The sequence below is a fragment of the Oncorhynchus clarkii genome, chromosome 17 (genome assembly GCF_045791955.1).
Source record: "Oncorhynchus clarkii lewisi isolate Uvic-CL-2024 chromosome 17, UVic_Ocla_1.0, whole genome shotgun sequence".
NCBI lineage: Eukaryota > Metazoa > Chordata > Actinopteri > Salmoniformes > Salmonidae > Oncorhynchus > Oncorhynchus clarkii.
The window spans coordinates 60,835,131-60,863,001 of record NC_092163.1 but is presented as its reverse complement, the minus strand read 5'-3'; the positions used below and the strand labels follow the sequence as shown (position 1 = coordinate 60,863,001).

At 44.5% G+C, this 27,871-nt stretch overlaps 1 protein-coding gene and 1 pseudogene across 12 annotated transcripts in view; one reads left to right on the top strand and one right to left on the bottom strand.

Annotated features, from left to right (window-relative positions):
- LOC139371215 (membrane-associated guanylate kinase, WW and PDZ domain-containing protein 1-like) overlaps window positions 1-17,017 on the top strand; it is a 173,765-nt gene extending 156,748 nt beyond the window's left edge. For 9 of the 12 annotated variants that reach the window (XM_071111409.1, XM_071111408.1, XM_071111407.1 and 6 more), the window contains 6 exons: window positions 6,304-6,507; window positions 10,740-10,833; window positions 10,933-11,026; window positions 11,419-11,562; window positions 12,311-12,449; window positions 15,130-17,017. In XM_071111409.1, coding sequence (XP_070967510.1) covers window positions 6,304-6,507; window positions 10,740-10,833; window positions 10,933-11,026; window positions 11,419-11,562; window positions 12,311-12,449; window positions 15,130-16,409 — 1,955 coding nt within the window. In that variant the 3' untranslated portion in view covers window positions 16,410-17,017. Of the gene's footprint in view, window positions 1-6,303; window positions 6,508-10,739; window positions 10,834-10,932; window positions 11,027-11,418; window positions 11,563-12,310; window positions 13,978-15,129 lie in introns of those variants that run through there. The other 3 variants (XM_071111417.1, XM_071111411.1, XM_071111418.1) reach the window with 3 other exon arrangements.
- An 8,482-nt stretch (window positions 17,018-25,499) lies between these two features.
- Window positions 25,500-26,933, bottom strand: LOC139369470 (rhodopsin-like; annotated as a pseudogene).
- Window positions 26,934-27,871: the final 938 nt, after the last annotated feature.

Sequence of the window (27,871 nt, the reverse complement as noted above, 5' to 3'; positions counted from 1 at the left end):
ATGTGTTAGTACATTGCTCTGATTTCCTGTATGTGGACAGTATGTGTTACTACATTGCACTGATTTCCTGTATGTGGACAGTATGTGTTACTACATTGCACAACCTCACGTTTTGACCACCTCGAATGGAGGGGATTTGCACATATTTTTTTACCTCAGATTAGTGATGTTAGTATAAACGTTATATAATAATCGCAATGAGATGAAAACGATGGCTTTAAACAGATCAGTATCATTCGTTTTGTACCATTGATTTTGTCATATGCTCTGGCAGTTTTCTACTATCATTTTCAAACTCAATTGGCAGGGAAAATTCAGCTCTCTGTATAAAAGTTGCTGGCCTCACAACTACGCCTGTACATGGTTTGAGAGTCAAACTATCACTGAAATAACAGCCAACCCTTGTCACTGTTGCTACATGGTGGGTTGTGATTCGTTGAAGTTAAATAACAAAGAATCTGATTTGTTTCCTTCCCCATTTTGACAGCCTCACAAAACTTCCATCTGACATTCTAGAATTTAGATGACTGTCTTCTGCAAATTCTCTTCTAACCAGTGATATAAAAAGTATTCTCAGATTCAGTGTGGCCTTTGAATAGTGTTAGTTTAAATGGTGTATACACCCCACACGTTTGCCCTTGCTCTGTTGATTTCAAATGGATATCGATGAGTGATTTAACAAAATAGTTTTGCGTTTATCTTTCTGTGTTGGTGACCAACTTTGAAACAAAATGCAACAATCCAAAATGTAGCTTGCTGTCTTCTACAAATTGTCCTCTAACCAGTGATATACATATTATTCTCAGATTCTGTTTTTTTTAGACAGGATGTGTAGCTCGACTCCACTCTCTATTTTTGGGGGTTTCAACATGATATCAATATGAGTGATTGACAAATAAGTGTTGTGTTTCTCTTTCCGTTTTGGCGACCCCCATATGGAAAAATGCCAAAATAGTAATCATATTACTTGTATTCTTTTAAACGATCACCTTGTAAACAGCAAATGCATTAAAATCCATGTTCTTGTGACAAGTTGCAATTAATCACTCATATTGCTTATGGGTAAATTGTTGTAACTCCAAAAAAACAGAAACTGTAAATATTGTTTACATCACTCGTTAGACGAACATCTAGATGGTTGTAATCAGCAGGTTATCCTCTATAGAGGATATATTGTTATATATTGTTAACAATATTTCCTGTTTTATTTTCATGATCTACCAGGAATCATGAAAACGGGGTTGACTTGGATTAGTTATTAAGGGGGAAGATTATTGTAATATTTGTAGATTGATAGACCTCCCACTGTCCTACATCTCTTTTTGTCCCTCTGCGTGCCCTGTCTGCCTACAATTGCTGCCTAGAGATATTGCTGCCACTCTCCCTGCCTGACCACAGCTCTGGGAGTCTCTCTGGGCACAGGGGTGCTGATCAGGCTTACACTGCTTATAGGCGTCCAATGATCTAGTAAAGCACAGCTTCATGTACTATACACAAATAGTATGAGTTGGCAAGTTTGTGCCAATTTGTTAATCATATCAAAGTGAAACACATTGGTTGTTGATCAATAGTGTAGAGAAATGACCTTTGATCTGCATGGATCCCAGTTACTCTGACACAGAGACCCATCCATCCCCTCTCTCTGTGTATTAGACAAACACATCCTTCTGCTGTGAAACCATCAAAGTTTCTAGTTAGTACAGAACTCAATGAGTTGAGCTCCACAGAGCTCTTCTAGACTGGAGTGACTGACCGCAGAGGAAAGAGACAGACTGATCACCGGGGCCAAGCTCCCTGCCATCCAGGCCACACCAGGCGGTGTCAGAGGAAGGCCCAAAACATTGTCAAAGACTCCACTCACCCTAGTCATAGACTGTTCTCAAATTTCAATCAAATGTATAAAGCCCTTCTTACATCATCTGATGTCACAAATTGCTCTACAGAAACCCAGACTAAAACCCCAAACAGCAAACAATACAGGTGTAGAGGCACGGTGGCTAGGAAAAACTCCCTAGAAAGGTCAGAACCTAGGAAGAAACCTAGCAAGGAACCAGGCTATGAGGGGTGGCCAGTCACTTCTGGCTGTGCCAGGTGGAGATTATAACAGAACATGGCCAAGATGTTCAAATGTTCATAGATGACCAGCAGGGTCAAATAATAATCACAGTGATTGTCGAGGGTGCAGCACGTCAGGAGTAAATGTCAGTTGGCTTTTCATAGCCAATCATTCGGAGTATCTCTACCACTCCTGCTGTCTCTAGAGAGTTGAAAACAGCAGGTCTGGGACAGGTAGCACGTCCGGTGAACAGGTCAGGTTTCCTGAAACTGGAGCAGCAGCACAACCAGGTGGACTGGGGACAGCAAGGAGTCATCAGGCCAGGTAGTCCTGAGGCATGGTCCTAGTGCTCAGAGAGAGAGAGAGAGAGAGAGAGAGAGAGAGAGAGAGAGAGAGAGAGAGAGAGAGAGAGAGAGAGAGAGAGAGAGAGAGAGAGAGAGAGAGAGAGAGAGAGAGAGAGAGAGAGAGAGAGAGAGAGAGAGAGAGAGAGAGAGAGAGAGAGAGAGAGAGAGAGAGAGAGAGAGAGAGAGAGAGAGAAAGAACTTAAATTCAAATTCACACCGGACACATAAACTACTGCAGCATAAATACTGGAGGCTGAGACAGGAGGGGTCAGAGACGGTGTGGCTCCGTCCGACGATACCCCCTGACAGGGCCAAACAGGCAGGATATAACCCCACCCACTTTGCCAGAGCACAGCCCCCACACCACTAGAGGGATATCTCTCCGCCACCGCACCATCCAGGGGGTGGGGGGCGCCAACCCAGACAGGAAGATCACATCAGTGACTCAACCCACTCAAGTGATGCATCCCTCCTAAGGATGGCATGGAAGAGCCCTAGTAAGCCAGTGACTCAGCCCCTGTAATAGGGTAAGAGGCAGAGAATCCCAGTGGAGAGAGGGATTCTGCCCCCAGGCCATTAAAATGCTGAACAATTAAATCCCCTTTTGGATTTATACTGCTGCTACTCGCTGTTTATTATCTATGAATAGTCACTTTACAAATTACCTCGACTAACCTGTAACCCCGCACATTGACTCGGTACCGGTACCCTCTGTATATAGCCTCGTTATTCTTATGCACTTTTATTGTGTTACTTTTTGATTACATTTTTTTTAACTTTAGTTTATTTAGTAAATATTTTCTTAACTATACAACTTTTTACTATAAGGTCTACTACACCTGTTGTATTCAGCATTTTACTGTAAGGTCTACTACACCTGTTGTATTCAGCATTTCACTGTAAGGTCTACTACACCTGTTGTATTCAGCATTTCACTGTAAGGTCTACTACACCTGTTGTATTCAGCATTTTACTGTAAGGTCTACTACACCTGTTGTATTCAGCATTTCACTGTAAGGTCTACTACACCTGTTGTATTCAGCATTTCACTGTAAGGTCTACTACACCTGTTGTATTCAGCATTTCACTGTAAGGTCTACTACACCTGTTGTATTCAGCATTTCACTGTAAGGTCTACTACACCTGTTGTATTCAGCATTTCACTGTAAGGTCTACTACACCTGTTGTATTCAGCATTTCACTGTAAGGTCTACTACACCTGTTGTATTCAGCATTTCACTGTAAGGTCTACTACACCTGTTGTATTCAGCATTTCACTGTAAGGTCTACTACACCTGTTGTATTCAGCATTTCACTGTAAGGTCTACTACACCTGTTGTATTCAGCATTTCACTGTAAGGTCTACTACACCTGTTGTATTCAGCATTTCACTGTAAGGTCTACTACACCTGTTGTATTCGGCATTTCACTGTAAGGTCTACTACACCTGTTGTATTCGGCATTTCACTGTAAGGTCTACTACACCTGTTGTATTCGGCATTTCACTGTAAGGTCTACTACACCTGTTGTATTCAGCATTTCACTGTAAGGTCTACTACACCTGTTGTATTCAGCATTTCACTGTAAGGTCTACTACACCTGTTGTATTCAGCATTTCACAGTAAGGTCTACTACACCTGTTGTATTCGGCGCATGTGACATACAATTAGATTTGATTATTGTTTGTAGTTAAATCAAGAAGTGGAGTAGAGAGAGAGGGAATGATATGTGCAATAGTTCACTGTAATAATTGAGATTAGGGCTGACCCCAATTAGTCGACTGGTCGATTGTTAGGCTGTTTGTCGACCAACCTTTTTTTTGTCGAGCAGTAGCAAATATATATAAAAAAATGTGTGGCACACGAAACACCTGTCTGATTTGTGCCCATCTCAGTGAACTAATTCATTGAGGAGGCTGAGACTAATCCATTCGGCGACTGCGTGGATGACAGTCCAAGAAGGGGTGTGGCAAAAATTCACAATGCAAGTCTCTCTCCAATGTGCGCTTTCCTGCAAATTTGTGCACATTCATTGTTTCAAAACTTAATTGTGTGGATTGTTTGCCTTGATTGTTAGTGTCTATCAATTCCCCATTACATACGGTATATCACCAGCAGTAGCCTACTTTTACCGTTAATACCTATCATTTCTAATCTACAACGTTCGTTTGGTTATGGTAATTTCTGTTAATCAATTCAATATATTTTTATTCCAGTCTTTTAATGTTCTCATTGTAGGAGTGGACACATTTGCAGAGCGCACAACCTATGCTACACTTGTGAGAAACAAGTTTTGGTTTATTCCGTTTTATAGTTTTTTTTGTTGAGCACTTCTGTCAATGTTGACAAAGGAAACGCACCTGATTACGCATAGAAGTAGGCCTATCGGCTACCTGGCCTATAAATGTGCCCATTTGGGGATCTGGTAGTATTTCTGATTGGCGTAACGCACCACCACTAAAGAGCTGTGGAGCTTCTCAAAGTAATGTTTTCTTCACCTCAAACAACAAGCAAACAAAGTCTGTTTTTACATCCATTGAGAATGGCAATAGGTCCTCAATGTATTTTTTTTTTTAAATCCATCACTCTCCCTTTCGATTACCACTCATCGTGATGCTAAATGTCTGATCCAGTGGAAACATCTACCTGATGAGCTCTTATCCCTTACCCAAAATAGCCTCCAGCTGTTTCTGTCCCGAGCTCACTGGCATGGGAAACTCTGAGGGCACAGCATATTTTATACAATGTTGCAAGTTTGCTAGCATAAGCTTGGGGCTGGACCCAAGTTAGTTGATACAATGTTTCAAGTTCATTGCAGACAGTCCATGGGTAGCCAATGTGATTCATAGGATATTTATTTTAATCAGGATATTTTCTACCTCCAGGCTGGTGTTTTTATTTGTTGGCTTTATGTAGGCTATTTTTACATAATTGGCAGTATAAGTAATTTTTTAGGTTTGTATCGTTTTCATGTAGATTTGGATAGAAGTTTGATTAACCACAAGACAATGATTTTGATATTTGAAGACGTTAATATACACTGAACAGAAATACAAACGCAACAGGTGAAGCGCGGGAGGAGAATGGGCAGGTTAAGGTCCCTCTCTTCTGGGTATCTTGATCTCTGGCTCTCTCTTGTGTCATTTTTGTCTTATTTCATCAAACAGAATCAGACTAGCATATAGTTGATTTTATTAAAACACATAGGGTGTGTCTATTTATGGAAAAATTAAAGTTTTAAAATTGAGTCCAATCGATTGTTTGAAAGAACAGACGACTTTTGGTTGACCAAGATTTTTATTAGTCGGGGACAGCACTTATTGAGGGGCAGTCTCTAGTAGGATAGAAGCCTTTGTGGTGCTGAGGATTGTCAGTAGGAGAGGACCTGTCGGCACTAGCAGAGAATTTGGCTGTGATGTCTGTACATTTGTAATCTAGGCTGCAGGTGTATGTCTTATCAGTGCTAACCGTTGACATAGTTTCCTCATTCTTAGGTTTCAGCAGTACAAGGATGTTAGGAGAGATTCATAAATTCAAATATAAGAAGTTAGTACAGGATGTTGACACAGAGAGATGGTCAGTGACACATTGAGTATTTAGTGTGGATTCCTAATTCATTTGAATGCACTACATCTAGAGTATGTAAAGTCATTTTTCTTTTAACATTCTCTCTCACTTGGCAAACGCTTTCCATTTCTCATAGCAGATTTCCGGGCACACTCTGTTGGCACTTGGCTTGGTGGGTTTGGTGAATAAACCCTTAACCTTCTGCCTTCCTTCCTTTCTCTCTCTTCTCTTCCTCTTCTTCCTCTGCCCCTTTTCACCTATCTATCTCTTTAAACAACACCCCTTACCACCAAAAATGTCACATCACACACTTTCTGAATCACACAAACGCAAAAAGCTGGAAATGCATGTGTGGCCATGCCCCACAAAATAGGGCGTATTATCGAGGGGAGCCCTGCGGACCGCTGTGGGAAGCTGAAGGTGGGAGACCGTATCCTGGCCGTCAACGGCTGCTCCATCACCAACAAGTCCCACTCGGACATCGTCAACCTGATCAAGGAGGCCGGGAACACCGTCACGCTAAGGATCATTCCCGGAGACGGTGAGAGGACCTCTTCTGTCTCCCATATCTAATGTTCCACTCATATATACCATCTAGACCAGGGCTGCACAACCCCTTTCCTGGAGAGCTTCACTCCTTAGGTTTTTTGCTCCAACCCTAATCTAGCAAACCTGATTCTAATAATTAGCTGGTTTATAATATTAATCAGGTTAGTTATAACTGGGGTTGGAGTGAAAACCTACAGGAGGGTATCTCTCCAGGAACAGGGTTGATCTGATCTAGACCGAAGACTATCTCAGCCGCTAGGATCAACCTGTGTTTCATAGTTTTGATGTCTTCAGTATTATTCTATGTAGAAAATAGTAAAAATAAAGAAAAATACTGGAATGAGTCGGTGTGTCCAAACCTTTTACTGGTACTGTATATACACTGAATGAACAAAACATTAGGAACACCCTTTTGCCCTGAATTCATTATTTGGGGCATGGAATCTACAAGGTGTCGAAACCGTTCCATAGGGATGCTGGCTGATGTTGATTCTAATGCTTCAGTTGTCAATTTGGTTGGATGTCCTTTGGGTGGTGGACCATTCTTGATACACACAGGAAACTGTTGAGCGTGAAAAACCCAGCAGTGTTGCAGTTCTTGACAAACTCAAACCGATGCACCTGGTAGCTACTACCATACCCCATTTCAAAGGCACTTAAATCTTTTGTCTTGCCAATTAACCATCTGAATGGTACACGTACACAGCCTCAATTATCTCAAGGCTTAGAAATCCTTTAAACTTAATCTACACACTGATTGAAGTGGATTTAACAAGTGACATCAATAAGGGATCATAGCTTTCAACCTGGATTCACCTGGTCAGTCTGTCATGGAAAGAACAGGTGTTCCTAATGTTTTCTACCCTCAGTCCTTTTGCTAAAGGAAAGCCTATCTCGGTACATCACCATCACACTGTTTTTACATTTCAAGTGCTCTAGTCAGTTTGAACACCCCCACAATGTTGACAGAGCTTCTTCTCTGGGATGTGAGGGAACTTTCTAGTGCAGTCGTGCCTTTCACATACTTCTGAAACATGCAAGAGTAATTCAAGTGTCAGAGGCTGTCACAATGTGTGTATGTTTGTCTGTGTGTTAGGGCTAAAAGCTCTCGCTACACTGCACTAACACATCACCCTGGACTGCTGTTTCATTAAGTGAGGGAGAATCAGGGGGAACGGCCGTGTAACCACGAGTCTTTGTCAACCTGCATGTTGGAGAAATTGGAACTATTTGTTCATGTTTTTTAGGCTGTTTTTATGGATGAAAGCCTTTTTCTGTAGAGCCATAGATGATTACACTGAGGCAAAATTGTTCTGCCAAGAAAACAGATAGAGGTTTTTTAAAAGCATAGTTTGGGTTTGTGAGGGAGAGGGAGAGTTTGTATGTCTGTCTGTATTTTGGGCTGAGAGGTTGTGTGTGTATGTTAGATCCCTGTATTAGTGAGATAGGTAGATTTATCCAGAATCCTGCTGTTAAACACAGGGCTGTTAGGGAAGGAGATTTAGTAAGGAGGCTGATTCCAAAATCACTGCAGGGAGACTCAGCGCTCTCTCTCTCTCCTTTCGCTTTCACTCTCGCTCTCTCTCTCGCCCTCCCCTCTCTCTCTCTTGCACTCTCTCTCACTCTCTCTCCTTCCTCTCACTCTCCCCCTTTCTCTCGCCCCCCCTCCCCCTCTCTCTCCCCCTTCCTCTCTCTCTCCCCCTTCCTCTCTCTCTCCCTCCCCCTTCCGCTCTCTCCTCCCCTTCCCCACTCTCTCCCCCCTTCCTCTCCCTCTCTCCCCTTTCTCCCTCTTCCCCCTTTCTTTCTCCCCTTTCTTTCTCTCTCTCTCTCCCCCCTTTCACTCTCCCTCCCCTTTTTCTGTCTCACTCTCCCCCTTTCTCTCACTCTCTTGCGCCCTCCCTCCCTCCCTCCTTTCTCTCACTCTCTCGCGCACTCCCCCCCTTTCTCTCGCTCTCTTTACCTCTCCCCTTCCTCTCTCTCTGCCTCGCTCTCCCCTTCCTCTCTCGCTACTCCCCTCTATATCTCCCCTCTCTCTCTCCCCCTCCCTCTCTCTGCCCATTCCTCTCTCTCCCACCCCTTCCTTCCTCTCTCGCTTCCCCCCTCTATATCTCCCCTCTTTCTCTCCCCCTCCCTCTCTCTCCCCCTCCCTCTCTCTCCCACCACTTCCTTCCTCTCTTGCTTTCTCTCGTACGCTGTCCTTCCTCTCACTTTCTGTCTCTGCCTCACTCTCCCCCTTGCTCTCTCTCTTCCCCTTCTCCTCGCTCTCTCTCTGTCTCCCTCCCCTTCCTTCCTCGCTCTCTTTCTCCTTCCTCTCTCTCTTCCCCTTCTCCTCTCTCTCTCTCCCTCTCCCTCCCTTCCTTCCTTCCTTCCTCTCTCTCTCGCTCTCTTTCTCCTTCCTCTCTTGTCCACCTTTCTCTCTCTTCCCCCTTTCTCTCTCCCCCTTCACTCTCTCTCTCAATTTCTCCCCCTTCTCTCTCTCCCCCTTCCTCTCTCTTTTTATCTGCCTCTCTGCCCTCTTCCTCTCTTGCCCCCCTTCCTCGTTCTCTCTCTGCCTTTTTCTCTCGCTGCCTCTCTCTCCACTTTCTCTCACTCTCTGCCTTGCTCTCTCTCTGCCTCTCTCTCCCCTTTCTCTCCCTCACTCCTGGCCTATATCTCTCTCTCTGCCTCTCTTTCTCCCACTTCCTCTCCCTCTCCCTCCCCTTCCTCTCTCTCACCCCCTTTCTCTCTCTTTCTGCCTTTCTCTCTCACCTAAAATAGTCTACATTGTGATATAGTGTAAAAGCAACAAGGGAGAGATGGTGTGACCCTTACTCAGCCCCCTGGGTAGGCAGGCAGGGCTGAATTCTTCCTCCCATGACTTCTTCGATAAAATGATCCTTTTCCCCTTCCATTCTCACAGTGGGAGAGACTGATCAGTGGTACAGTTCAGTGCCTTCTGCGTCCTGAGTCCTGAAGGTTTACAGAGGGGGAAAACATAAAAAGGTTGAAAACTGCACTAAAGTGGAAAGACTGGGAGGGAAGAAGGGATAGAGTATTGGAAAGAGGACAGTGGGAGAGAAGAAGGATGGGATGAGCGAAGCAGAAATTGAGGGAGGAAAAGAGAAGGATGGAGCCTGGGCTGCAGGCAGTTGACACTGGTGTGGAGAGAGGTCTATTTTAAGACATTGGGATTCATGGGCAGAGAGACGACTCATCAAACCCTGGGTCTCCCCAGCAATGACTACCCAGCAGAGTGGAATTAAACCCCTCGGCTCGGCCTCCACCTTGATTGGCCGGCCCAGCGTCTCAGGGGCTGTGGTCTGAATGGAGAGTTAAGCCAATGGAATCCAAGGGGACTAGTGGGGGAATGATGGATAGATGAGAGAGGAATTGAGCAGAGTTTGTGGGGTTGTGAGTGGAATAGAGAGCAGGGGCTAGGATCAGGCTAGGGGTGGTAGTTGGGCTGAGAGCAGGGGCTAGGATCAGGCTAGGGGTGGTAGTTGGGCTGAGAGCAGGGGCTAGGATCAGGCTAGGGGTGGTAGTTGGGCTGATAGCAGGGGGTAGGATCAGGCTAGGGGTGGTAGTTGGGCTGAGAGCAGGGGCTAGGATCAGGCTACGGGTGGTAGATGGGCTGATAGCAGGGGCTAGGATCAGGCTACGGGTGGTAGTTGGGCTGATAGCAGGGGGTGGGATCAGGCTAGGGGTGGTAGTTGGGCTGAGAGCAGGGGCTAGGATCAGGCTAGGGGTGGTAGTTGGGCTGAGAGCAGGGGCTAGGATCAGGCTACGGGTGGTAGCTGGGCTGATAGCAGGGGCTAGGATCAGGCTACGGGTGGTAGCTGGGCTGAGAGCAGGGGCTAGGATCAGGCTACGGGTGATAGCTGGGCTGATAGCAGGGGCTAGGATCAGGCTACGGAGGGTTGATAGAGGGAAATGAGGGGGCGGTTTGGAGTGGGGAGATGGTAGTTGTTGAGTGTTTATTTAAGGGTTACATTCAACTATAGGTAATTAATCACACAAATGATGTCACATTGAGATAGAGTGCTGTGATTAGATGAGAGTCATGAGTGTACCACTCCATCCGGTCCAGGCTTCCATATGTCCCTGTTTGAGTAAATTATATCTTACCAGTGTAATAACGGCTTACGAAAGGTTTTGTGAAACTGCTCTTGTTTTTCTCCCTTTGTCTTCTGCATGCTTCAGTCTCCAGTCTCCTGACTCCCCCGCTCTCTCTTTCTCTCCTATTAGACTCCTCTAATGCATCACTACTGACCAACGCTGAGAAGATCGCCACTATAACAACCACTCACACGCCCCAGCAACAGGCTGCACCTGAACCCAGGTGAGAGGGATGCTGAGATTTGGAGTACCTAATTGACTAAGAACATGTATCTATGAGCAGTGATTTTTAACCTATATTTTGACATCTTTCTCATTCCAGAAACAACACCAAACCAAAACAGGAGTCCTCTTTTGAGTTCAAATCCCCTCAGGCCCCTCCTCCCCCCGCCCCAACAACACAACCTCCAGCCCAGGTAAGGACTTGTCCAGCACCAACAAGGCCTGCCCCATCCAGCCCAATACACACCCTACAGCAATGTGTTCCCTTTAAGTGGCTGTCACACTAGGGAGATGCTTTATTCTGATACCATGTTGATAAGATCAACAGAGCAGGGTGGGTGTTAGTCGGTGTCTGTGGCTCTGCGTGCCCTCTCGGCCCACCTCAAACCGCCCCCAGAGTCCAAACCATCTATGATTCATCTCACTCACCACCACTCTGGAGCTCCGATCTAATAGGTGCAACTGTCCTCAAGGTGGCATTCATCCCCACACTGAAATACGAGCCGTCCCCAGGCACAAACATTATCAAGTCCAGCCACCGGTGAATCACCAGTCTGACCTTGTCATGTGTGTGTGTTTCTCTCAGGATGCTGCGTTCTACTCAGTGGACTTGGAGAGGGAAAATAAAGGCTTTGGGTTCAGCCTGCGAGGAGGTCACGAGTACAACATGGACCTGTACGTGCTGAGGCTAGCAGAGGACGGAGCGGCCATACGCAACGGCAACATGAGTGTATGTATCAGCCCCATATAGGAGCATTTTGAAATTTGAAGTTGATTCATCTACTCATTGATGTGGTTATGTTATGCTGAATGCCTAATACAACATGTGCAGTGCTGTTATGTATGCAATGCCCCACAAGCATTAATTGTTATTCTTTAAAGTCTGTATTATGTAAATATGATGTCCTATGTGCTCTCTTGTAGTTGTCAAGCTGTCATTTAACCTTTAATTTGATGAATTGTCTAAAAGCTTAAGCGTCTCATTCCCCTGGGTCCTTTAGACAGAATGAAAGGGTTAATTGATTATCCGATATTATTTGTGAATATGTGAAGTGGAATTCCCTCGACAGAGAGAACACTGACAGATAACTTAAGACGCAGAGAAAAACCTCTTCCCCTCTTGTAACATTGTGGATTTATAGAAATGTTTCCTTTACAGCAGTCAGAGCAGTTTTAACTATAATCTAACCTTCCCTCTCTGGCACCTCTTATGTTCCCGTCTGTCCTCTTTGTCCTGCTTTTTCCCTCCCCTCTGCATCCCCTCTGCCCTCTCTTCTCCTCCTTGTCCCTTTTCTACCTATCCTCACCCAATCTCTCTCTGCCTCACCCTCTTTCCTTTATCCTCCCTTCTCCCTCTTCGTCCCTTCTGTGTCTTACCCAATGTCTTCTACTGACACCCCCTCTCCCTACAATGTCTCCACTTCCCCCTCCTCCAATGTCTCCCCCTCTCCTCTCTGCCTCACTCCTCTCTCCCTCAGGTGGGAGATGAGATCCTGGAGATCAACGGTGAGAGCACCAAGGGCATGAAGCACGCCCGCGCCATTGAACTGATAAAAGATGGTGGCCGTCACGCCCACCTGGTCCTCAAGAGGGGTGACGGCTCAGTGCCTGAATATGGTGGGTCAATCTACGAAAACATTCCCTTTTCCCCTGTCTTCACCCCCTGAGCACAATGGGGAGAGGGACAGGGTGGGGTGCGAGAGGAACCCTGTCTCCTGTCCTGCTCTGTCCTGTCCTGCGCTCCGGGCTCGGGACCTTCCACTGACTGCCACTGTCCACTGGGTGCGTCTGGTTCTACTCTGGGTGCTCTCTTCGGGTCTGGGTCAACTGCTGTCACCTGCTGTCACCTTTTAACCTTGTGCTGTGTGTCACTGAGTGGGGGTGTGCCTTGGGGAGCAGGGAGTGGCTTGGAGAGCAGGGCATTCTGGAATTCCCCAAGAATGAAAGGGGTCTATGGACCCATTGATAAAATAAAAACAATGAAAGAACTGTGAGGAGAGGGATAAAAATCTTATCTTAAAGATTTAGTGTTTCTAAATGTGGATATGTTTATTGATTCTCAGAGTCCTTGCTGAATGATATTTTTAGGGTTGAAAAAAAAATTAACTGGGAAATGCTCTCTGGTTGTATTGCATCTCCAAGCTTTGATATGGCGTTATCAACATATTTATCATATTTATTGATGGTGAATGTAAGCTTCTGAGTTTAGGACTTCAGTTGAGAAATTAGAGCATTCTAATAGTTTCTACCATTTCATTGGGAAATTCACAATACTTTGTTTGACTTATTCAAAAATTCACAGATTTATTCTCATCTACTGTAACTGTCATTGGGAAGCTGTGATTCTTGAGACTGCACTCATTCCTGACAATTCAATTCCATTCAGCTCCACTTCTACAGAAATGTTTGTACATGTACAGAGCCATGATCATGATCAACCCACATAGTCATCTAGAAAGTATATGGCTGCATGAAGTTGTCAGTGTAAATCCAAATGTTTTTTTTCTGATTTTATTTGTTGATTTTCCATAATATTTATGGAATATTAATTTTAATTGTATTGATCTGTTGATTGATAGTCACAATTCATCTTAATGCATTCTTGATTTCTATTCATGTGATTTTTTTGAGCTGAGAATATCTTATGTCTGTCCTGCACCAATATGACATCTCTGTGAGGTTGTATATTTTTTACTATTTTTCGTGCTTTTAGTTTCCACCATTTGACATTTCATTTCTGCAATGTAAACGGCTTCATACGGTGTTGTGTGTGCGTCTCGCTGTCTCTATGTGGTTGGGGTCTCTGTGTGTGTGAATCTCTGTGAGTGTGTGCTGGGTTCCAGGACTTTCTCTGTAACTGATAGTTTTTTTCTCAAGGGTTGTGTTATTTTCTGGACTGTCTCTTTCTCCGAATGATTAAATGATCAAATAAACACCTTTTCCATTGGACAAGAATTCTTCTTCTGCCTATTGTTGTAGGATCTAAACCCTGTTGCCTTTCTCTTCTCTCTGTTTTATCTACCTCTCCTTTTGTTTCACTGGGCTCTTTCTTCCTTCAGCGATGGTTGCTCCCCATCTCACCGCATGTATGAGATCATCTAATGACAAGCTGGGAGATCCTAGTTCCTACCAAAATCAGACCATGGTTTGTAGCTGTCCTCTCTCTCTCTCTCTCTCTCCGGTCTCTCTCTCTCTCTCTCTCCGGTCTCTCTCTCTCTCGCTCTCCGGTCTCTCTCTCTTGCCGTGCCTCTGCTCCATGCAAGAATCCATTCACCCAGAATGCATTGCCAATACCGCCGCCTCTGTTGTCATGTTGACCAGTTGGAATGGATTCATATATACCACATCTTGCATATAACCTCTGGGAATGGCGTGTCCACTGCTGACATGCCGAAGCTTTCGTTCGATTCATGTCACGTTAGTTTGGTGATAGTGATTGTGAGACAATGGTAAAAGTTTTTCTCTCCTAGACATTTTCTCAGCCAATTAATCAAGTAGAGTTACTATGACTTTTAGAAGCTGTCTTGTGACACTTTGATTACCCTCCGTGTGGTTTATTCACTGATCTGGTGAGATGGTTAGAGTCAGGTAAGAACCAATAGAACTGCAGTCATTTTAATTAGGATCAGTAGTCTCCTTGATTAGTCCCTAAAACAATTCCATGCACCCTCTATCCATGGTGTTGAGCCCACTCCCAGCAGTCTTTATAGAGTGCAATCTGTGAAAATAATGAGCAACCACGTTCTTCCTGAAACCAAACATGCTCATTCATTATTTACATCATTACTCAATTCAGAAACTCATCTTGGTTTTGTTAGTTGCATTAAATATTGATATAACATCAAAGGCAGAGCATGAGTGAGAGCATGAGTGAGCATGAATTAGTCATGTCAAACAATCAAAATCAGCATCAACACCACGCAGCACGCAGCATCGTAATCAAACCATTGGTCCAACCATCAGCTGAGCCCCCTTCAGCTCCATAAAGCCAGACGCCACCCTAGGCTCCTTGCCTGGGGACAGGTTTGTTGTGGAGAACGTCTCCGGGCTTTGGCTGTTCCACCAGTCCTCGCACAGTACATTGCTGCTTTTGGCTCATACATAGCAATACTAATATCTAACCATCAGCTGTGGCTGTGCATCCAAATGAAGAATTTAGCCGTGTTTGTTTGCTGACATTAACTTTACAATTGGCAGTATTACTAATAATGTTAGATGCCTAGTTATTGGTCAGGGAGTCTGTGAGAGCATTGTGTTTCATCCAGAACCCTGTGTTGTATGTCATGTTCTATTCCAGACCCCAGCATCGACGGTGCCGGCCCAGCCGCAGGGGTACAAAACGCTTCGGAAGTGAGCACTCTGCCCCACAACAACACACCATCGGACACCAACACACCAGACCCTCACAAACCATCACGGAGCAAGGACAAGAAGGGCCACCACCATTCCAAACATAGACACCGCTCCCCGGACAAGAAGAGCAAGAGCAAGGGAGGGGCGTCTGGGGAGACAGGTGCCTCCTCCAATCAGTCCAAGAGAAAGGGCGACAAGAGCAAGAGGTCTGGTGGGGATAACCACGGCACTCACCAACACCACAACAACAGTAGCGGCCACCGCCACCGGAGACACCGCTCCCCTGATAAGGGTCGTAGCCGGGCCCGCAGCGCAGAGAAAACCCTGGACAGTAGACAAAGCCAAGGGCACAGAGAGAGGGAAGGCCGCTCTCCTGACCGGCACTACACCCACCGCCAGCGCTCTCCCTACAGGTCCCCTCGGCGCAATCGGTCACCCTATGGCCACCGCTCTCCCTATGGTCACCGGTCACCCTATGGTCACCGGTCACCCTACCACTCACGCCACCACTCCCCCACCCGCTACCACCGCACCCAATCATCAGACCCCTACCGGCAGCCCTCCCCATACAGACTGAGGGGCCGGGAGCCAGAGAGGCCCAACAGGGGGGTGGCACCAGTGCTGAGGAAGCCTCCTGGCCCTGTGCCCAGCCCCTATCGTGAGGAGAGTGTGCTGCGGGAGCCTCCAGCCCTGGACCGGCTCAACAGGGAGGCCACGCTGCTGAGGGTGCCTCCAGCCCTGGACCGGCTCAACAGGGAGGCCACGCTGCTGAGGGAATCCAGGGAGGAGCGCCTGTTTGAGGAGGATAGCCTTCTGCTGAGGGCATCCACCCTGGAGCGTGACTACAGAGGAGATGGCCTGTTATCTGCTGCTGCCCGTGGCCAGAGAGGAGAGACCATGCCCAGGGTCCATACCCCCGAGTCCGACAGCGCCTACAAGCGGTACAGCTCACTGCTGAGGGGCCGCTCGCCTGAGAGGGTGGAGAGAGAGGCACGCTACGCCCCCAGAGAGGAGTCCCCAGACCCCCGCTACAGAGTTCAGAGTCTGGGCCGAAACATCTCACCTGTCAGGAGCTTCATAGAGCTGGAGGAGGAGGGAGCAACAGCACCCAGGCTGAAGGAGTCTTACAGCACACTCAAGTCTGACATCAGCCGTGCTTCCAAAGCGCCCCCGGAGCCCAAGCGGAAGGCTTACAAAGACAGCCCCAAAGATCTGAGCATCTGATGGGACGTCTCCTGTAACACAACCAGTCCCCCCCCTCTCACCGCTCCACGGCACCATGGTTCCCTCTCACCAATCAGCTCTACTCTTCATACAACATAACATACCTGGACCCTGGATGAACCTAAATTATTGATTATATTACATTCCTGCGTTCCTACTAGACAGTGATTCCAAAACCTACAAACTTTTAGTTTTTTGGGGGTCGTTATTTTGTGATTTGGTTAAGCATTGTACATTCATCAGAATTTTACAGAAAATGTAAAACCACAAAAAACAATGATGTGCCTAACAGTTCCATTAATCAGCGTATTTTTGTTTTGTTTTTGTTTAATATGAGATGGCCGTTTTCCCAGCCATCAGTCTGATGACTGGTATGTATTTTTCCACTGAGCCCAAGGAGGCAGGCAGCACACAGTTCCAGTGACTGGTGCCACCCACACAGATGCTGTGCATGTCTTTTTTCTTTCTCTCCCCCAGTGCCACTGTTTTTTAGACATTTGACCAGACTATAGCACAAGCCTGCATTTGTTTGTATATTTTTGACTGCAGAATGTGTACATTGATGGGATCAAAACGAATGAAGGGAAATAAAGTTCAACTACGATGGTGATGATGATCATGTTAAAATAAAAATAATATATTAAACATATCTTCAGTGTCCCTATTTTGGTATTTTTGTATTGTAATTGATCAGTGTGGGAATGTGAGAAGTTTTGATGTGAGTCTCATGAGATTCATAAGATATAATATTGAAGATAGGGCAGAATGGTAGATTAATAATATAGTATAATATTTCAAACAAAGTAAAAGTATGGTTTACTTGGATCTGTCTGTTTATAAACCAGTGTGGTCCTTTTCCCTTTATTCTTCAAATGAGAGAGGAAGAAAGTGTACGAAGTCAAGACGATGACAGGAACTGGGATGGGAACACCAAGGTCATGTTCTCTTCTTCCCAGACCACAGACAGACAGAACGACAGATGGTAGATGCAGACAGAGGCCAGTCAGTCAAGTGACCTGTGGAGGCCACTCAGGTTTATTAGAGGAAAACCTCTTCTATCAGCTGTCAGCTTCTGGCCGGACAGATTGACAAAGAAATTGTTAGACGTACCATATTAAATATCTTGTCATGGCCTGATCAATAAAGTTGTTTCATAATGAAGCCAGACAATTTGAAGATGTGCTTGGATAATAAACCTTAAAATTTTGTCTGAATTGCAAATCCTTTCCAGTATTATTCTTTTACTTTTGAATAACTATGGGTCTGGGTCTGTTTAACTATAATACTTTTTAGGAACATGCCAGTTTCTTTTAAGAATACTTTTCTCCTAAAAGAAAGTACCACATTGATGGTTGTTTTTTAAATATTTTCTGTAGGTGCCATAATATATATGATAAAGATGGTGCCAAAGAATATGGCTAATGTTTTACATTCTCCCAACAAATTGTGCAATTTGGTTAGTTTTTTTTGTGTAACTTATTTTTTAAACTTATTGTGTACATAATGTTGTTGCTACCATCTCTTATGACTGAAAATAACTTCTGGACATTAGAACAGCGATTGCTCACCTGTAACTGGAAGAAAGTTTTTCCATTAACGAGTCCGACGAGAGCGATATCCTGCTTTCACTGGAACAGGCCCAGATCCCCACCTTTTGCGTGAAGAAAAGACGCAGGAAAAGGGTCCGCAGATCGGGCAGCCTTCTGAGAATCAGTAGGCAAGCGAGTAAACTCCTACTGTCATCTGTTCTTGTAACATGCAATCATTGGAAAATAAAATTAATGACCTGCAATTATGATCCTACCAACGGGACATTAAAAACTTTATCATCTTATGTTTCACAGAGACGTGGCTGAACGAACATGGGACAATATAGAGCCAGCGGCATTTTCCATGCACAGGTAGAACAGAGGCACTACCTCTGGTAAGATGAGGGGTGGGCGTGTGTGTCTATTTCTCAATAACAGCTGGTGCGCAATGTCTAATATTAAAGAAGTCTCAAGGCATTGCTCGCCTGAGGTTGAGTACCTTATGATATGCTATAGACCACACTATCTACCAAGAGAGTTCTCATCGATATTATTCATAGCAGTCTATTTACCACCACAGAATGAAGCTGGCACTAAGACCGCTCTAAACCAACTCTATAAGGCCATAATCAAAGAATAAAATGCTCACCCAGAAGCGACACTCCTAGTGGCCAGGGACTTTGATGCAGGCAAACTTAAATCAGTTATACCAAATTTTTACCAGCATCTCACATGTGCAACCAGAGACAAAAAAAATCCAAGACCACCATTACTTCACACACAGAGATGCATACAAAGCTCTCCCCTGCCCTCCATTTGGCAAATGTGACCATAATTCTATCCTCCTGATTCCTGTTTACAAGCAAAAACTAAAGCAGGAAGTACCAGCGACTCGCTCGGTATGGAAGTGGTCAGATGACGCGGATGCTACACTACAAGACTGTTTTGCTAGCACAGACTGGAATATGTTCCGGGATTCATCCAATGGCATTGAGGAGTACACCACCTCAGTCATCGGCTTCATCAATAAGTGCATCGACGATGTCGTCCCAACAGTGACTGTACGTACATATCCCAACCAAAAGACATGGATTACATGCCACAACTGCAAACGCTTTCAATGAGCGAGAGACTAATCAGGACACTTATAAGAAATCCTGTTATGCCCTCAGACGAACCATCAAACAAGCAAAGCGTGAATATTGGATTAAGATTGAATCCTACTACACCGGCTCTGACGCTCATCATATGTGGCAGGGCTTGAAAACTATTACGGACTACGAAGGGAAACCCAGATGCGAGCTGCCCAGTGCAGTGACGTGAGCCTACCAGAATAGCTAAATGCCTTTTATGCTCGCTTCGAGGCAAACAACACTGAAGCATGCACGAGTGCACCAGCTGTTCTGGATGACTGTGTGATAACGCTCTCGGTAGCTGATGTGAACAAAACCTTTAAACAGGTCAATTCACACAGCCGCTGGGCCAGACGGATTACCAGGATGTGTACTCAAAGCATGCGCAGGCCAACTGTCAAGTGTCTTCACTGACACTTTCAACCTCTCCCTGAACAAGTCTGTAATACCAACATGTTTCAAAGAGACCAGCATAGTCCCTGTGCCCAAGGAAGCGAAGGTAACCTGCCTAAATGATTACCGCCCTGTGGCACTCACGTCGGTAGCCATGAAGTGCTTTGAAAGGTTGGTCAGATCCACAGATGACGCAATCGCACTCCACACTGCCCTTTCCCACCTGGACAAAAGGAACACCTATGTGAGAATGCTGGTCATTGACTACAGCTCAGCATTCAACACCATAGTGCCCACAAAGTTCATCACTAAGCTAAGGACTCTGGGACTAAACACCTCCCTCTGCAACTGGATCCTGGACTTCCTGATGGGCCGCCCCCAGGTGGTAAGAGTAGGTAACAACACATCTGCCACACTGATCCTTAACACTGGGGCCCCTCAGGGGTGTTTATTTCATTAATCTTTATTTAACTAGACAAGTCAGTTAAGAAGAAATTTTTATTTTCTATAATGGCCCAGGAACAGTGCGTTAACCTTCTGAGGATCTGAGGACCCATGCCTAATCTTTTCAGTCTCCTGAGGGGGAATAGGCTTTGTCGTGCCCTCTTCACGACTGTCTTGGTGTGTTTGGACCATCCTAGTTTGTTGGTGATGTGGACACCAAGGAACTTGAAACTCTCGACCTGCTCCACTACAGCCCTGTTGATGTTAATGGGGGCCTTTTTGGCCTGCCTTTTCCTGTAATCCACGATCATCTCCTTTGACTTTCTCACATTAAGGGAGAGGTTGTTGTCCTGGCACCACACTGCCAGTTCACTGACCTCCTCCCTGTAGGCCATCTCATCGTTGTTGGTGATCAGGCCTACCACTGTTGTGTCATCGGCAACTTAATGATGGTGTTGGAGTTGTGTTTGGCCACGCAGTCGTGGGTGAACAGGGAATAAAGGCGGGGACTAAATGGGGCGGCAGGTAGCCTAGTGGTTAGAGTTGTAATAGTGGTTAGACTTGTAATTGAAAGATTGCAAGATCGAATCCCTGAGCTGACAAGGTAAAAATCTGTCATTCTGACCTTGAACAAGGCAGTTAAACGAACATTTTTGGGACATAAATAAGGATTTTATCGAACAAAACGACCATTCATTGTGTAACAGAGACCTTTGGGATTGCAAAAAATGGAAGATCTTCAAAGTTAAGTGATTTATTTCATCGCTTTTTCTGATTTTCGTTATGCATCTGTTTGGTTGGAAAATGGTTTTCATGCTTTTATATGCGGGGCGCTGTCAGATGGTATGGTATGCTTTCTGAGAAAGCGGCTGGATTAACAAGAAGTTTATCTTTTCAATGATGTGAGACACTTGTATCGTCATGAATGTTTAATATTATGAAGTTAGTGTTTTTGAACTTCGCGCTCTGCCATTTACCAGATGTTGTCAAATCTAGCCATAGGGGAACCCTAAAAGGTTTTAAGGGCTTGTAAATAATAATTTCCCTGTAAGGTAAGGGACTGGGAAACCTGCTGTATTCGACACGTGCCAAATAACATTTTATTTGTATAACACAAACTTCTAGCAACACAAGCCAGCATGCTGACGTTAGCCACCTAGCTAAAATTCGTAACATATCATACGTTTTGGAAATTCGTTTTGCAATTCATAACATATCATACGAAATGGGTGATGGAAATCCACAAATTAATACATAAAGTGCCTTCTGAAAAAATTCAGTACCTTTGACCTTTTCCACATTTTGTTATGTTTCAGCCTTATTCTAAAATTGATTGAATAAATGTTTTTCCTCAGCAATCTACACACAATATCCTATAATGACAAAGCGAAAACAGGTTTTTGGAAATCTTTGAAATTGAGCTCAGGTCCATCCTGTTTCCATTGATCATCCTTTAGATATTTCTGCAACTTGATTGGAGTCCATCAGTGGTAAATTGAATTGATTTGGAAAGGCACACACCTTCCTATATAAGGTCCCACAGGTGACAGTGCATGTCAGAGCAAAAAAACAAGCCATGAGGTTGAAGGAATTATCCATAGAGCTCAGAGGCAGGATTGTGTCGGGGTACAAAACAATTACAGGACTATTCCTAGAGCTGGCCAAACTGAGCATTCAGGGGAGAAGGGCCTTGGTCAGGAAGGTGAGCAAGAACCCAATGGTCACTCTGACAGAACTCTAGAGTTCCTCTGTGGAGATGGGAGAACCTACCTGAATGACATTCATCTCTGCAGCACTCCACCAATCAGGCTTTTATGGTAGAGTGGCCAGACCTGAATGCCAAGCATCACGTCTGAAGAAAACCTGGCACAATCCCTACGGTGAAGCATGGTAGTGGCAGCATCATGCTGTGGGGATGTTTTACAACGGCAGGGACTGGGAAACTAGTCAGCATTGAGGGAGAGATTAACAGAGCAAAGTACAGAGAGATCCTTGATGAAAACCTGCTCCAAAGCACTCAGGACCTCAGACTGGGGTGAAGGTTCACCTTCCAACAGGACAACGGCCCTACAGCCAAGACAATGCAGGAGTTGCTTCGGGACATGTTCTAAATGTCCTTGAGTGGCCCAGCCAGAGCCCTGACTTGAACCCGATCGAACATCTCGGGATAGACCTGAAAATATCTGTGCAGCAACTCTCCCCATTCAACCTGACAGAGTTTGAGAGGATCTGCAGAGAAGAATGGGAGAATTTCCCCAAACACAGGTGTGCCAAGCTTGTAGCGTCATACCAAAGAAGACTCAAGGCTGTAATTGCTGCCGAAGGTGCTTCAACAAAGTGCTGAGTAAAGGATCTGAATACTTATGTAAATGTAATTTTTCCATAAAGGCCTGATTGGTGGATTAGATTGCTGAGTGGAAAAAACATTTGAATCCATTATAGAATAAGGCTGTAATGTAACAAAAATGTGGAAAAAGTCAAGTGGTCTGAATACTTTCCGAATGCACGGTACCATACGAAACATAACATATCATACTAAATGGAGTTTTGGATTTACATACAGAGTAATACAAAATGCTCTAAGACCAGGTTGAAACAATGAATTCAATCAAGTCTCCAGAGGCAATACACTCCCCTCTCCTCATTCCCCCTCCCTCTATCGCTCCCTGAGTCTTCATCAAATATTGAACCAGTGTCTTGTATTGCTGCTGCTACCCAGTATGGATAACCAATGACGGTTGACAATTCATCATGGCTGTGTCTGTGTGCTGAGGAAGACATGGTAATGAAATCTGTAATAATGATATCACAGCAGCAGCCCAAAGTCTGGGCTCCAGTTGAGGGGCTCTGTGACCTTGGAGCCTCTCTCTCCCGTCACCATGGAAACACACGAACGGTTCCGTCCTGTTGAGTCAAACCTGACTGGAGCTAAGATGACAGACATGTTCTGTATGTAGCAGACATTCATGCAAGAAAGACGGCACGTAATATACGTTTTGACAAAGTGATGCACTAGATTTTTGGACAATTGTAGGCCTGTGTGTGGGTTTATATTTAGTTTTGATTAGATTTGACAGAATCCATGTGTGTGTGTGTGTGTGTGTGTGTGTGTGTATTTTCATGCCAATTGTAATTTGTAACATGTTGCACAGGTAAGTCTGCAGCCAAGGGGAAATGTAAAAGGGATCATGTTGCCTTATCAGGTTAATATCTTGCGAACCTTAACCTTTACATTACTGTCATGTCTTCATGTGTAAATTCTTCTTCAGATCTGATACCTTTGCACTTGATAGCCTACAGGGCGACCTCAGATGAAAGTCTTGAAAGTCTCAACTACCGAAATCTCCATCAATCTCTGTAAATCCCTCATCCTTTACCTGTGGTAATCTCACCACCACTCTATACAGAGAAAAACATACCAGACGGGACTGAATGAAGAATGCTTTATATTAATATTACTATTACTATTATTGTTACGACTCTCTCCAGACAAAATACATACAGTACCAGACAGGACTTAATGCAGAATACTTTTATTCTATAAGATATAGATACATTGCCTTCAGAAAGTATTCAGAGCCCTTAACTTTTTCCACATTTTGTTACATTACAGCCTTATTCTAAAATGGATTAAATAAAATAAAAATCCTCAGCAATATACACACAATACCCCATAAGGACAAAGCAAAAACAGGTTTTTATACATTTTTGAAAATGTATAAATAATAAGAAACAGAAAAACCTTATTTAAATAAGTATTCAGACCCTTTGCTATGAGCTTGGGTGCATCCTGTTTCCATTGATCATCCTTGAGATGTTTCTACAACTTGGAGTCCACCTGTGGTAAATTCAATTGATTGGACATGATTTGGAAAGGCACTCACCTGTCTACATAATGTCCACAGTGCATGTCAGAGCAAAAACCAAGCCATGAGGTTGAAGGAATTGTCCGTAGAGCTCCGAGACAGGATTGTGTTGAGGCACATATCTGGGGAAAGGTACCAAAACATTTCTGCAGAATTGAAGGTCCACAAGAACACAATGGCCTCCATCATTATTAAATGGAAGAAGTTTGAGGCCAACAAGACTCTTCCTAGAGCTGGACGCATGGCCAAATTTAGCAATCAGGGGAGAAGGGTCTTGGTCAGGGAGGTGACCAAGAACCCAATGGTTACTCTGACAGAGCTCTAGAGTTCCCCTGTGGAGATGGGAGAACATTCCAGAAGGACAACCATCTCTGCAGTACTCCACCAATCAGACCTTTATGGTAGAGTGACCAAATGGAAGCCCCTTCTCAGTAAAAGGCACATGACAGCCCGCTTGGAGTTTGCCAAAGGCACATAAAGACTCTCAGATCACGAGTAACAAGATTCTCTGATCTTATGAAACCAAGATTGAACACTTTGGCCTGAATGCCAAGCATCATGTCTGGAGGAAACCTGGCACAATGCCTACGGTGACGCATGGTGGTGGGAGCATCATACTGTGGGAATGTTTTTCAGCAGCAGGGGCTGGGAGACTAGTCAGGATCAAGGCAAAGATGAACGGAGCAAAGTACAGAGAGTTTCTTTATGAAAACCTGCTCCGAGCTCGCAGGACCTCAGACTGGGGCGAAGGTTCACCTTCCAACATGAGAACGACCTTAAGCACACAGCCAAGACAAAGCAGGAGTGGCTAAATGAGAAGTCTCTGAATGTCCTTGAGTGGCCCATTCAGAGCCCGGGTTTGAACCCTATCAATCATCTCTGGTTAGACCTGAAAATAGCTGTGCAGCAACACTCCCCATCCAACCTGACAGAGCTTGAGAGGATCTGCAGAGAAGAATGGGAGAATCTCCCCAAATACTGGTGTGCCAGGCTTGTAGCGTCATACCCAAGAAGACTCGAGGCTGTAATCGATGCCAAAGATGCTTCAACAAAGTACTGAGTAAAGGGTCTGAATACTTATGTATGTAAATGTGATATTTCAGTTTTTTATTTTTTTTATATATTAGCAAGAAAAAAGTCAAGGAGTCTGTATACTTTCCGAAGGCACTGTACATACTTCCACCAAAAACAGGTAGAAACATTGTAGATGTTAACATGTTCTCTGAAAGCAAATTATAATTTTTCTGTTTTTCAGTAGGTGCGTGTTTCATTAAAATATAGGCCATTTTTGTAAATGTTTTAATGAACAGTTCTACTCTTTCAACTTGTAAGATAACTTCAGTACACTGTAAATTGTTGTTGTTTCAACTTGAAAAGATAACTTACACCACTGACTTGCAATTGTTAGCTACATCAACTCTTACATTATAAGATACAAGTGATTGGAGTCACCATTCTTTTTAAATTGAAGCACTGAAGATGTCTTATAGTGTAAAGACTTTATAAAAAATCCTAAGTATTTTAACTTTAAAAAATGAGTTACTCCTCTGACTTAAAAGTTAAGTTGTATCAACTGGCTTCTTGTACTGTAACTAATATTTGTTTTTCTAAGATAAAACAAATGTTTACGGCAGTGAAGTAAACACAGAAATTACAGTATACTGAGACGTGCATCTACAGACATACGTTGAAACTAACTAGAATGTAGAAAGTGTCTTATGGAGGTCAAACTTTTCCATAACCTGAGGAGACGGAAGGGCCGCAGCAGCCATCTTGTGCAGAAAACACTGAGGTGGAGGTGGAGGCTCCCTCCTCCTCATCCAAGAGGTTTCTGCAGGACAGGGTAGTGATCATGCAGCGGCAGAACTGCAGGGCTGAATTTTGGCAAAAAAGCCGGAACTGTCATGAACAAGGGTCCGAAGGTGAGTCCCTGTTGGGTGAAGGCGTACACGGCAATACTGGAGTACGGCACCTAGCACAATAGGAAGGAGTTGACCATCATGATGACCATGTTGGTGACCTCCCTCTCAGCCCTCTGGGTGGTTTCAGCAGCATCTTGGATGGAGCAGAACAGGTTGCCATTGCAGAAGGAGATGACCAGGGATATGGTGAAGTGACAGAAGAACATGTTGATGACATAGGAATCTTTATTGATCCCTGAGGTCTGAGTGTAATAGTCAAAACTGCATGAGCATTGCATGCCCTTCAGAATGTAACGTGACCAGCCGAACAGAGGGGGCACGGAACAAGCGGCAGCGATCACCCAGGTGAATGCCACCATCAATATGGCATGGCTCTCCCTGAAGCGTAAGTTTACAATAGGCTTTGCAGATAACCAACCTCCTTTCGCTACACAGCACCACCAGGGCCCAGAGGGCGATCCGACCGCCGTGGGTAGCGCAGAAGCCCTCAATGATGTAGCTGGTGAGGCCGAAGACGAAGTAGCCATTCATGGAGGTGTAGAGTGTGGTGGTGAAGCCGCCGAACACCGTGACGAGATCAGCCACATTCAGGATGAGCAGGATTCAGTTGAGAGCTGTCCAATGCTTCTTGTGCTCGATGGTGACTTAGAATATAAGGAAGTTGATGGTGAGGCAGGTGATGATGAGGAAGAACATGTATGCGGGCATACATGCGTAGGCTCAGAGATCAGCCAGCTAGTACTGAGGGTACTCCGAACCATATATTGAGAGTTTGGCCAGGTTTTAGAATGGACGCCATGTTAGTGCCTTTTTACTCAAAATGTAGGTGATGTAACAATGCAATTCCATACGAAATGATGCACTCTAAATAAGCAAAACTGAGCTGCGAATTTAAGACAATTTTATTGATTAGAACTGGGATCATTTGTATCCAAGTCAGTACTGTGTTGTGATCATAGATATCCCATTAAGTTAAATTGGTATTCTAATTCCTAATTCTATGGTTGTGTTCTGAAAACTGTCAAAAATAAACAGCACATAGCAGAAGCGTCAACTTTCACTTAGCAATGGCTATGGAGGAGAAAGTGGTGCTCTCGGAATGTTCAGAAAGAAACCGCATTGGCCCAGCTCTCTATATACAGGTATATGACTCTGAGGGTACTCATAAGGCCTCCGCACCACTCCTGTAAGCATTGGACATGTGGATGTAGAATTTGGGTCCCTCTGTGCCTTCCATGGCTACTATGTGTGTACAGTCTGTGTATGTATGTGAGTAACCCTTATAAAGGAGCTCACCTGATTGCCAGGACTGATGTGACAGCAGAAATGTATAAATTGACCAATAATCCAATGCTGCTATTCAGAGACAAGCAACTCATCAGGATATTTGGGTAATAATGTCCATCATCATTAATCCAAATGTGCTCTGAACTAGCTACTCATCGGGTTATTCACATTATTATGGCCATTAGGGATATTATTATGGCTATCAGTTGCTACCTATCAATCCTATCATTAGTATCATTAGTCCAAATTGACAAGTCGTGAGCTGGGGGGTGGATCTTAATCTCTACTGTGTGGTTTGGAATATTTACTGAGAGTTAATCAAACAAATACACAGTAGAAGCCTGCATGTTGCTTTATCCCACTCACTTTTTTTCACAACTGTGCTTTTTTTATTGTCAATGTTTATTGTCAACAGTTGAACAGCATTTGTTTGTAATAGAATAGGATACTGGCTAAGATATTTATTTTGTGATAGTTTATTTTTAGAAATGAAATACCACCTGTTGTCCACACATTATGGGTTAGCAACATCAATTAAGAACCCCCATAGGGAGTTTGAATATTGTGTTTAATTACAGTACAATGCACCTAATTTCTCCTGTTAGGGAATAAAGCTCAGTCAGTCTTTGTCGCATGACAATTACAGCGTGGTCACCTGTGATACAAGTCAGGATTAGACGTCCATCCATGTCTGAGGACGTCGGGAGATGAAGTGGAAAACGGCAACTAGGGGCAACAGTGAGCGCTGTTCCCTTCAAGAAGGTTTCGTTTTTGCTAGGGTGTTGTGGACTAGGGTGTTGTGGACTAGGGGGTTGTGGACTAGGGGGTTCTGGACTAGGGGGTTGTGGACTGGGGTGTTGTGGACTAGGGGGTTGTGGACTAGGGGGT